Source organism: Sapajus apella, unplaced genomic scaffold (genome assembly GCF_009761245.1).
Source record: "Sapajus apella isolate SASKATOON/1434 unplaced genomic scaffold, GSC_monkey_1.0 scaffold57, whole genome shotgun sequence".
NCBI lineage: Eukaryota > Metazoa > Chordata > Mammalia > Primates > Cebidae > Sapajus > Sapajus apella.
In genome coordinates, this window is record NW_022436997.1 from 386,125 (window position 1) to 398,642 (window position 12,518).

General features: G+C 47.4%; 1 protein-coding gene across 1 annotated transcript in view; it reads left to right on the top strand.

Moving 5' to 3' along the window:
• The window catches only part of LOXHD1 (lipoxygenase homology domains 1), a 185,238-nt gene that overhangs the window by 75,814 nt on the left and 96,906 nt on the right, over nucleotides 1–12,518 (top strand). The window contains exons 13-15 of the mRNA XM_032245238.1: nucleotides 2,687–2,841; nucleotides 4,660–4,820; nucleotides 10,055–10,131. Of these exons, the coding sequence (XP_032101129.1) occupies nucleotides 2,687–2,841; nucleotides 4,660–4,820; nucleotides 10,055–10,131 (393 nt within the window). The remainder of the gene's footprint in view (nucleotides 1–2,686; nucleotides 2,842–4,659; nucleotides 4,821–10,054; nucleotides 10,132–12,518) is intronic.

The following is a 12,518-nucleotide window of genomic DNA, read 5'->3' on the forward strand; positions in this document are numbered from 1 at the left end:
AATAGATTTTTTTTCAGAGTACTATTTTTGTTCCCTCTTTGTTTCTTTTACCATATTTTGGGGGTGGTTTTCTTAGCCATTGCCCAGAAAATTACAATTACCATCTTAATTTAAAATAATCTAGCTCAGATTAATATTAACTTAATTTCAGTAGTATACAAAAACTTTGTTCCAATATAGGTTTGTTCTCTTCCCCCTCCTTTGTGCTATTATTGTAATATAAATTTCATCTTTACATACTATAAACTCACTAGTGGTGAGACTCTATTTACTGCTTTATGCAGTTGTCATTTATACATGATATGAGAAAAAAATATTTACAAACAAATATTTGCACATTTTATATGTATTTTCTTATGTCATTACTTTTTCTGGTGCTCTTTATTCTATCAGGAGATTTCAAGTTACTATTTCTATTTAATGTCTAACGTGAAGGTTTCTTTACTATTTCTTGGCAGATCTGCTAGTGATTAATTGTTGTAGTATTTGATTATCTGGGAATGCTCTAATTTCTCCCTAATTCCTGAAAGGTAGTTTTTGTGGATTTAAAATTCTCGGTTAATGGTCAGCACATTGAATATATCATCCCACTGCCTTCTGGCCTCTATAGTTTCGGATGAGAAGTCAGTTGTTAATTGTATTGCACATCCCTTATATGTGATGAGTTACTTTTGTGTTACTCTTTCAAGGTTATCTCCTCATCTTTGACTCTAAACAGTTTGATTATAATATGTCTAGGTGTAGATCTCTTTGAATTTATCATAACTTGGAGTTTGTTGAACATGTTGGATGTGTATATTAATGCTTTTTAAATCGAATTTGGGAAGTTATGACCATTATTTCTTTAACTATTCTTTCAGTCCTTGTCTATATCTTCACCATAGGGTATCTCATTTGATCCCATGGCTTTAAATGGAATCTACATACCTCTGATGACTAAAGTCATATCACTAATCCAATCCTGACTCTCCAGACATATATCCACCTGCCATCTTGACCTCTGTTTTTGAACATCTAATAGACGGCTCAAATGTATAATGAACAGAACCGAACCATCGATTTCCATCTCCAAGCCTATCCTTCCCCTAAAACTCCCCTACTCCTTATTGGCAACTCTATCCACCTAATTGCCCAAGCTAAAAGCCTAGGAGTCACCTGCAGCTTCTCTCTTTCCCTCAATTATCTATCTGATCAATCACCAAGAACTATTGTGTCCAAAACAGTATATTTTTGACTTAACATCCAAAATATATTACTAATCTGTTGGCTTTTCTCTACTTCTGTTGCACCTCCTAGGCACCATCCTCTCTTTTAGACTACTATAATTACTCTGCTAACTGATCTCTTTGATTCTACTCCTTCTTTCTGTATAATCAATTCTTCATGGCAGCCAGAGTGCTCTTTAAAACATAGAACAAGTCAATTTGCTTCCTTGCTTGAAGCCCTCCAATGGCTTTCTGCTATATAAAAATAAAAAGGAGGCCACACTTCTTACCTTGATCCACTACACCCCATGTATTTGACTCTTGCCAACCTCTGGGCCTCATCTCATATCCCTTCCCATTCCTTCTACTACAGCCATATTGGCCTTCTCCCTGCTCCTGGAACATACACTGGCCATCCCCACACAGGGGCCTTTGCACTCACCAGAACTCTCTAACTTTATAGCTCACACATTACCTCCTTGTAGTCACCTTTTCTATATCTCTAAATAATTTCTATTTCTTCACTCCACTTCTCACCATCCTGAGATGTCCCTCCACTGTATCATCTTAGTTACAGATATAACAAAGACATTTTCTTATTCATAATTTATGATTTTACTTTCTATTGCTCCTCTCTACTCTTACTCTCAGCCCTAAACTCAGAATTCCTGTACCTTTAATGGTGCTTGGCACCTACTAGGCTTCAGTAAACCAATTTGGGGTAGATAAGTGAATGAATGAATGCATTTTACTTTTCAACTTATTTTAAGTGAGAAGGAGGGCTGGGCATGCAGGGATGCAGGTCTACCTCCTCCACAGTACATTTTCAACACTGGAAGAAGCTGCTGCCTTTCCCACAGTGACTGCATTTCCTGCCTTTCTCTCTGCTTCCTGGCATGTCCTTATCACTGGGAGTTCTGAAGAGAAGACACAATTCTTGTTCATGAAGAAAAGTTATCTTTCTTGGGCACACATAGAAGTTGGAGTACAACCTAAGGCAAAAGTGTTTACTGGGATGGTTGGAATTGAGGGCAAACATATTTGGGTTAGACCAGTCGTCTCCAAATACTGGCCATCTCCATCAGAGTCCCTCAAGAAAGCTTGGAAGCAATTCAAGTTTAGTAGACTCAGCTCTGGAAATTCAGATTTGAGAAGTCTGAAGCAGAGCTCAGGAGCCTGAATTTTTATAAAAGTTTCCTGGAGGATGCTGATAATTGACCAGGACTGGGAACCTCTGGTCTGTCTCATTTGATCCCATGGCTTTAAATGGAATCCATACACCTATAATGACCAAGGGACTTGGGGATGACTCAGCTTTTGATAGGTGTGTGGTGGGATTTGGATAGTTGGGAGGAAGCCAGAAGGTCAGCCCAGATGAGAACTGGAGGAGAGGAGGAATCAGAGCTTAGAAGTGGGAGCAGCAGGGCTAGGGATGGGAAGCAGGGTCTGTCAGCAATGGTGTCCCTCTTTCTGCCTGCCAGTGGCCCGGTACCGTGTGACTGTGTGCACAGGGGAACTTGAAGGTGCCGGGACTGATGCCAACGTCTATCTCTGCCTTTTTGGTGATGTGGGGGACACAGGGGAACGGCTGCTCTACAACTGCAGGAATAACACAGACCTGTTTGAAAAGGGCAATGTAAGTTACTGCAATGTGCCTCACTCATCCCCCACCTTTCCAATTCCCTTCCCATGTTCCCTCATCTTCCCTGACCTGTTAAAGTTGAGCTGATGCTGGTACTGGGGCCTCAGCCATCAGGGGCCTTACTCTGGGTAAGAGGGTGGAGAACTGGGGACTCCCAGCAGAACCACTGGGAGGGCACAGCAATGCCTGGTGTATTTGGTCCCTGAGTATCTGGCCTGTCCTGATTCACTAACATGCATGAATACCTGTTAGACTCCTGAGGCTATACAACAGGGAGTTGAAGAGCCACCTTAGAGGGATTATGGTCCTCCCCAACCCTTGAGCTTTGAGAAGAGGGCAGAACAGAAGGACACCGGGAAGAGCAGCAGCAGCAGCATCTTTCTTACCTCAGGGGTGGGCAGAGAGGAAATGATGCCAGGCACTGTGGACTAGAGGACACAGGCTGGAGGAAAGCTAGGCCCCCAGGGGCCAATGTGGGAATTTGGCATTCTCCCCCACAGCATGACCACTGCAGGCATCTTGTTCATCATCTTTAGGAAAGAGAAATAAAGAAAGACCCTAAAGATGAGTGGGAGAATTTGCTTCTGTTGCTAGACTCATTACAGATGTGCTGGATGTTCCCCCTATTTTCTCAACCATCACATGGGTGTTCTGGGGAGGGTGTGGAAGCAATGGGGAAATAGCTAGGCAAGTGTGGGGCAAACCCAGCCTTGGTCCACTTGCTTCATTCTCCTGAGCCTCAGTTTCTTCATGCCTGAAATGGGGAAAGGATGCCTACCTGTGGCTGGCTGTTGTGAGCACTAGGGGTGGTAGATGTACTGTCTCTGAGGTCACACCTGGCCCACAGCACACAGTGGATGCTGAGTACAGAGTCATTGCTGCAGTGAAGTGAGGCCAAGGGAGCTCACCAGAGTGAAGGGGATTTGCAGACAACCTCTCTGTCTCCTTCCTCTTCCACCCCTTGCTTGGTGAGGTCAGGGCAAGCCCTGGAATTCCAGTGAAGGCCTCTCCCTGAGGCCAATCCAGGCTGGCTCGATTCTTGGGATTATGGCTATTTGAAGGCTGCAGTGGCAAAAATAATCTGAGCAGGATGTTGTGGGTGGACTCAGGTTCATTTGAGGAGAGGAGGTAGCAATGCCTTTACTTCACATAGCTTTTTAAATTTCCTCTCTCCTTCCCACCCACCCACCTTTCTCTCCAGCCTTCCCTACTCTTTCCTCCTACATCTTCTGATGCCTTTGTCCATCAATCCTACCTTCAGCGTTTCTGTCCCTGAAGGCTCCCAGGTGTGCTTATGTAGACTTGGAAACTCTGTAGGCCCTACTGCAGTTTTGCTGCCTCAGTGGTGAGCAAAACTATACAATTAGCAAGACCACTTAGTCCCCCTAACCAGTTCTAATCATTCCTCTCCTTGGAAGGGATCCAGTATTCCTCTAGGGCAAGGATTCAAAGGAGATTCTCCAAGGAATTAGCTCGGGATAAATGATTGGTGACTGATAACAACTTAACTTGTTTATTTTCCCAGAGGAAGCTATCTTTTGAAAGGAGATCATAGGGAATGGCCATTGTTTTACCAAAAAGTACAGATCTCAATTGTTGGAAACTTGACATTGGATGATATTCCAGTGGGAGAAATTGGGGGTGGGTGTGACCTGTTCTTTATAGGTAGCTCCTGTCCCATGTGTGAAAGATGAGTTGCCCAACCCATCAGTTCTGTATTTTCTGTTATCTGGGCTTGTGTCTTCCCTTGGTGTTTGGGTCCCGGGGTAGCCACCGTCCAACTGGCCCTGTGGTCCCCCTCCCCACCACAAGGCTGATGAATTTACTATCGAGTCTGTCACCATGCGGAAAGTGAGGCGGGTGAGGATCAGACACGATGGCAAAGGCTCCGGCAGCGGCTGGTACCTGGACAGAGTGCTGGTGAGAGAGGAGGGGCAGCCCGAGAGCGACAACGTGGAGTTCCCGTGTCTCAGGTACACACGTCCAGCCTGCTGGCCTTTTCTCTAGCTTAGGTTATGGTCCCTGTGTTTTGGGAAGACCCAGCCCCATTACCACAACCAGCAAGCAAAACAGTGGCTTAAGTCTATAACTAGTGCAACAAAGAGGTGGCCTTGCTGGTGGTGCTTAGACCTGAGCCTCACATTTCCCCCTTATCCCCACCACCATGATGAACACCAGTGTGGCATGTTCCAGTGTGCTGCTAGTTTGCTCTATGTAAGCACCAAAGTGTGGGTGCTTTTTCATGAAAAAATTTGACAATTCCTGAATTTAAGTGAGAGTTACTTCAGAGAGTTGCAGACTGAATTCAACATTTGCATCAAGAGTTTTTAAAAAATTTAAATAGCTTTCTGACCACACCTCTTCCCTGTTAACTTCTTTTCAAAGTGTCTTACTTTGTTTTCCTCTCTGCAATTTATTCGTGAGATAAAGTTTTCTTTCTCTTTTTGCTTAAGCATTTGGGGTTCTTAATGCAGGCAGTTTGGGCTCCCGTTGACTTAAAGAAGTCCCTGACAGAGAGATTTTAGAATGAGCAACACCAGTGTTTTTTGTGTTATCTTGGTGGTCCCCCACATTTTACGTGGCAATATCTGGAGGATGCACACTGTGTGATTGACCTGGGGCCTTGAACTGACCTGGCTCTGCAAATCTCAGTTCCAGGGCTGAGTTCTGTACATAGAGATGAGTTGCTATGTGTCCACTTTAGTAGGGCTGGTCCAGGGCTCTTTGAGGGTAGCTACACTGAGGACAGTCCTTCTTTGAGTGGATGAGTGTGAGTTGCACAGCTGCCCAGAAATGAATGTGTTGCTATTCCTCTTACCATGCACGCAGATGTACTTATGTGCACACCTGTGCATATAGGTTCACACACCCAGGAACACATCTGCTGCAGCTAGATTGCCTACCACCCCACCAACCAAAGCCCAGTAGTTTCCCAGCCATGGAGGGCCACTGGGAGGACTCCATAGGTCAATGATTGTGAAACATAATTTGTCAATGACAAAGGGCTCTACAGTCTTCTACATATAGCCACTGTTTGTATTACAAGGAATACATTGAAAAGGTAAGTAACACTGCAGGCAACTCCAAGTGAGTGGCACTACAGAGGGCAGGCCAGGCAGGCTTCTAGGAAGAAATGGAACTGCATCTGGGCCTGGAAAAGAGGTCAGAGAGTGGACAGAGGATGGACAGAGAGGTCAGAGAATGAGGCATGAGCAAGGGGCTGAGGGGGTGGCTCATCCAGGGGTTGGCAAAGGGCGCCTGGCATGTGGGGAAGGAGAGAGAAGGCTGGGGTGGGGGAAGGTGACATGTGAACCCTCAGTCTCCTAAGTCATGGGGAAGTGGATTTGGGGGGAGGATATGGCCTCCCTTCAAGTCATCACTGGCGTTTCCACCCCCATGCTGGATTGGAGGCTGACTGACTGGATGTCAGATGGAAGAGTTTGCATTGTTTTAGTCCTATCCACTCAAAATGTATTTATTAAGCACCTGCTATATACTTACCCCCTGTCCTCATGGAGTTTATAGTCTAGAGGGAGACTAGACAAAAAGCAAGTGAATAAGCAAAGCCAGAATGCCACACTAAAGAGCGGTGTGCAGAGGCTGGAGGAAACAACGGTGCAGGGGCTGGAGTGGGGTGCTGGAGGTAGGAAGGCCTGTCTGCAGAGGGACGTTGAGGCTGACCTCCCATGGAATGAAGAGGAGAGCACCAGGGGAAAGGACTAGGGTGTTCTTAAGTCCAGCAAGATGAGCAGGTAGACAGAGGCCACTGTCCGGCAGGGCAAGGGAGCCTCTTACATGCAAGGAAGGTCTGGCCTCTGGGGAAGGACAGGGCCCAGGGATGAGGAAGGGAGACCAGTGGGAGGTTTTGGGGAGTTGACGCCAGCCTGTGTTCGTGTTCCAGGGCTGTAACAAAGTGTACAGACTGGGGGGCTTAAATGACGGAAACATAACGTCTGACAGTTTTGGAGGCCAGAAGTCCAAAATCAAGGTGTCAGCTGGGCTGTGCCCCTCTGAAGGCACTAGGGACGGCTAAGGATCTGACCTGGGCCTCTGTCCTCACCCCGGTGGCCTCGGGAGTTCCCCGGCTTGTGACTGGCCACCTTTTCTCTACGCCTCCTCACAGCATCATCTTCTATATGTATTCTGTGTCCAAATTCTTCCTTTTCATGAAGACACCAGTTAGATTAGATGATGAGTCACCCTAATAACCTTATTTTAATTTGGTTACATCTGCAAAGACCCTATTTCCAAATAAGTTCACATTCTGAGGTACTGGAGGTTAGGACTTTAATGTGTGAATGGGGTGGGGGACACAATTCAGTTCACTACACGGCAGCTCGGCCCTTAGTGGTGGCAGTGAAGGTGGTGAGAAGGGGCTTATTGTACCCCGGAGAGGACACTAGAGGAATGGTTCATGGGCCTTGCCCATAGGAGACAGAGAAAGGGCCAGAACTGAAAGCCCCAGGCTTTTGCCTTTGATAGGTGGGTTGAAGGCCATGCCCTTTACTGAAATGGGGATCCTGGGAAGGGAGAGCTTAGAGCTAGGGACAAGGTTGAACTCTGGAGGTCTAGTTGGGTTGTGTTTGATTTTCAATGCAGAGTTAGATCTTGAGAAATGAATTCAGAGAATGAGAGCACAGAGCTAGAATGTAAAGCCTGAGAACTGCAGGGGATCCTTTAGGGAGAGCTCGGATAAAGAAAATAGTAAGGACCAAGCCCTGGGGCAGGCCAGGAGAGGGAGCCCAGAAAGGGGAAGGGGAAGAAGTTGGTGTATGCACACTGCATTGTCACATGCGTGATGCTGGGGGAGCTCAGAACCAGATGTCTAGCCACCCACATGCTGTGTGACTTTGACCCAGTCTCTTGTCTGGTCTTCCTCACTGTCCTGGCCTGCAAGTGTCTTACGCTGAGGTTGAGAGTATTGTTCTTTGACAGGGGCCCATTAAAGACACAGCGATGCTGATAATGCAGATGGCCGGGCAGAACAGGAGCAGAGGCTGCAAACACCCCAGAGCCCTCCCTGCCCCCTGAAAACTTAACAGTGCATGCATTTTTTTTTTAAGAAAATGGATTCTTATGTCTTGCTGACACATGTAGTGATGGCATTTGCCAACTCAGGACCCAGGAGGACTTGGAAAAACCGGGAACTGGAGCCTGAGCATGCACACTGCTTCTTTCTTTACCCAAGTTGTTATTTTATCTCTCTTGGAGAGGAGGACAGACCAGGTCTATTTATCAGAACTTCTCTTCTGGGATCAGGTGTGTGTGCGTGTGTGTGTGTGCATACACATGCACGCTCCTGGAAGCTCAGAGAAAGAGTAATAAAATCACCACCAGACTGACTTATCCTTTTAGCAACATCTCACTCTGAAACTGGGCTGAAGTGTTTGAAGCTGAAAGAAACTGGCTATATTTGGAAATATCTATTAATACTCTGAAAGTATTTAGGTGGAAACGAAATGACAAGTCATGGTTTCCTTTTGCTGCTGGGGAGGGGCTGGGGATGGATACGTGGTGGAGAATGAAGGGAGAGCAGGTAGGATTTTCAGATGGCAAAGGGCTTGCTGACTCTCCATGCTTCCCCACCCTGAGAATGGATGTTCAGGCCTGCTTCACAACCTTCTCCTCCGCACTCTCTATGCCAGGGTGACCTCAGCCGGACAGACGGAGTGGGAGGCTCTTAACGGTTGATTTCAGGGACTCTAGCAGCCCTGAGTTCCCAGGTTCCCATAATCGATGCCTAGGATTTCACCATTGTATCATCATGTTTGGGAGTCTCCAGAGTTTTCTTGTCTTCTGGATTCACAGCACGAAAGTACTTGGGAAAAGGAACAATCCAGTTGTTGGTTAACAGCCAACTGACAGCAAGATCTCCTGGGAATGTTAGACCATGTGTTTTGTGAAGGAGGGTGAAAGAGAAGGGTTGGAAGAGACCACAGCATTGCCTTCATTGGCCTTGGGGAGGGGGATGGTTATTAGCAGAGAGCACTGCAGTGTGGGAAGACCTGAGCTCCATGCCGGGGAGGCTATGGAAGAATTAGTGCCTTGGCCTCCTTTGTGAGCTCTGTAGCCAGGGAGTTGCCTCCCTCTCAGGAGGGTAATAGAGTGGGCTGCAAAGACCAGAACCAAGACATGGACAAATGAAGGTGGTTTGGTTGAGAGGCAAAGGTCTTGTTTTCCTCAATACCCTGGGGAACAATGAACGGTGTCTATTCTGCTGCCATGGGCCACATCACAAACCATCCTGAATGCTGAGGCTTAGAAAGCTCATGCTTGCCTGATCGATTTCTCAGGCTGAGTCTCCATGCCCAGGGTGATAGGTGCTTTTCAGGTAAATTGCCCCATACCTTTCCCCCTGGTGGATGACTAGCAGAGAGCTGGGACCCTGGCTCACTCCAACATGTTGATGAGTCACAGCTATCAAACCCCAGCCCTGCAGGACACAGCCCCAGCTTCTTCTGGAAGGCAAGCCTCAGTCATCCCTGAGGACTCAGATCAGGGAGCCCTTCTCGTTCCCGTCGGCTCTTGCAGCACTTACTCTTGTCCAATACCCATCCTTGTCTTGGTCCTCAGTGCTTCAGCCAGTCTATCCTGGCTTCTTAAGAAGGCTGCTGACAGCCTGAGCTGGGCCTTGCTTATCCCAGCATGTCTTCTCTGCCGCCTACCCACCCCAGGGCCCTCAGCATGGTGCCATGAGGATGCAAAGCTCTTAGAAAAGGAGGGTGCTTGATTTCTATACTAATGATGGCTTTCAACACAGACTTTTGACAGTGATTGCCAAGGCTCTATATCATGTGACCTGTCCCCTTCCCAGCCTCCTCTGCCAGCTCTCTACCTGCTGTTCACTGCATCCCATCCACATGGTCCTGTTTCAACTCCTGGAGCCTCTGTTCCATCCCAGGATATGTTGTTTCCTCCGGGATACTCTTCCCTCTTCTCCTGGTCTCCTTCCAACACCATGTGACATCATCCCACCCATTCCCCAAGGAGTTCCCTGCCTTCCTTCCAATCTCAAACACCACCTCCTCTGGGAAGCCCTTCTTTCCCACTCCAGGCTGGAATGCTTTGCTAGATGGTCCCATAGAATCACTTCACTTTGCCAGAATCCAAGCTCTGGGCCTCCCTGGTGATTCTGCATGAATGAGTGAAGCTTTGATTGTCTGCCTGCCCCACCCAAAGAGCTAACATTCCCCCATTTGCCCACCAGGTGGTTGGACAAGGATAAGGATGATGGGCAGCTGGTCCGAGAGTTGCTACCCAGTGACAGCAATGCGACACTGAAGAGTGAGTTGTGCTGGGTGTGCCCTTGGTGAGACAGGGGCCTTCCCTCAGCTAAGCCCTTCAAGAAAACATGCACACTTCATGTTTCACAGAGGCAGCACTGGGGGGGGGAAGGGGGAGACTCCGAGGGAGTGTCCGGAGGGTTCTTGCCTGTGCTCCTGTACACGGTCTCTTTGTGGCCTCGGATGTGAGGCCCTGAGCACATGTGGGTCAATAAGAGTGACAAGAGCTGTAATGCAGTAACGCAGGCCAATGGTGCCAAGCATTGGCAGTACCTGTCATTCAGGCCTTGAGAAGATAAACATTTTGAAGGGACTGTAATGTGAGGATTTAAAAACTGCCGAGTATCATCCTGGAGGCCTTAGAGTTTTCCTTACTGATGATATTTCTTCCATTGCTTGGGTTTGATCATGAGCTTTAGACAAAATATAAAAGAAACTTATCCAGAATCCTTGACATTACCAATACCTCATGTTTATTATTTATCATCTCATTTGAGCTCTGCAATAATCCCAGAAAATGGGCAGAGCTGATGTTGGCCATGGGTTAGATGGAGAAACCGAGACCTGGAAGAGTTGAAGATATTTTTATTTTTATTTATTTGTTTATTTTTGAGACAGCTTCTCACTCTGTCAACCAGGCTGGAGTGCAGTGATGTGATTTCAGCTCACTGCAGCCTCAACCTCCCGGGCTCAGGTGATCCTCCTGCTTCAGCCTCCTGAATAGCCAGGGCTATAGGCGTACAACACCACACCTGGCTAATTTTTATATTTTTTTGTACAGATGGGGTCTCTTTATGTTGCCCAGGCTGGTCTCAAACTCCTGGGTTCAAATGATCTACCTACCTTGACCATCCAAAGTGCTGGGATTAGAGGCATAAGCCATGGCACCCGGCGGCTAAAGATATTTATGTCTGACCTTTTCTAAGGTCAGACTGCAGTGTTTGGACTGGAGTGTCCCATTTCTGGTCTCAGAATTACAGAATTTAAGATCTGGGGAGCAACCCAGGAGATGAAATAACCCATGTCCGTGGACACTTCTTCCCTTGCAACCCCAGCAACACCCAGGTGTAGTCAGTGATGGAGCTGGGACCAGCACCCAGAGTGTCTCTGTCTATGTCACTGTCCTTCCCACTCCAGCAAGCCCCTATTTCACCATGTGGACAGGGCCTCCTGCCCCGCTGCTTTCTCAGTCAGAGCCTCTGAAAGCATTTAGATCAAGCCTATCCAACCCGCAGCCTGCATGCTTGTGGCCCGCAGCGGATTTGAATGCGGCCCAGCACAAACTTAAGGACTTTCTTAAGACATAATTTTTTCTTTTTTGCAATTTTTGTTAACTCGTCAGCTATTGTTAGTATTAGTGTATTTTATGTGTGGCCCAAGACAATTCTTCTTCCTATGTGTCCCATGGAAACCAAAAGATTGGACACCCCTGGTTTAGATGGAAAATGGTATAAGAAAGAGGTTTTCTTTCCAGTCTCTGCTACTACGTCTTTCAGCAAGAACAGAAGTCATTTCCTCAAGTGCCATTGTGTGGCACGAATGGAGCTGATCTGGACCAGACCCGTAGCTCTGGGCTTCCCCAGGACTGGACCCCAGGCAAAGTGTGCTCAGTTGACTTTTTCCAAATCCTTCTTCCTAGTGGGAGGACCCTAAAGTGGCAGTGAGTGGCTGACCTAGGAGTGAGCATCACTCACCTTTCCCAGTGCTTCCTCTTCTTTGCCCAAGACACACACCCAGTAACAAGTCTGGAAGACTTAGGGTCTTGCCTTGTATTGTTCCAGGACTCACCTTTTCCTCGGGTGTTTTTATCCCTGAAGACAGATGATGCAGACTTTCCTGGCTAATAAAATGGAGTGACACCCTCGTGGTGGCCCAGTGAAGAGCAGGGGACTTCGAGTCCACACGAGGGTTTCACTCCTGGGTGGCGACTTCTTAACTGTTGCCATCCTGTACCAAACACATGACCTTCTGAGGCTCAGATTCCTTGCCTGTGAAACCATGTTCAGAATCCTTAGCCACAATACCATGTGTATAATGCTCTAGACACTGGAAAGGTCGATCCTTCCTTTGTCTCAGTTTCCTTGTCCACTGTTGGAGAAGCTAGACCCAGTGATTGTGGGAGATCCTTTCAGCCTCTTACATGTTGGTGTCCTTGCTTGTCATTTACACGCTTGCCAGTTCTCAGCCATTCACCTACTAGAATTCTGATTTCGTAATTGAGGAGACCTCATGGAGGTAGAAGGAACCCCTGTCCCAAGTTGCAGGGTTGCTTAGAGCAGGAGCCTGGATTCTCGATTCCCAGCCTGTGTCCCTCGCAAGCCTCCAGCTCCAGACTGCCCTCCTGTACAGATATCCTGCTTCCTGTCACCCTCTGCATTAACCCCCTCC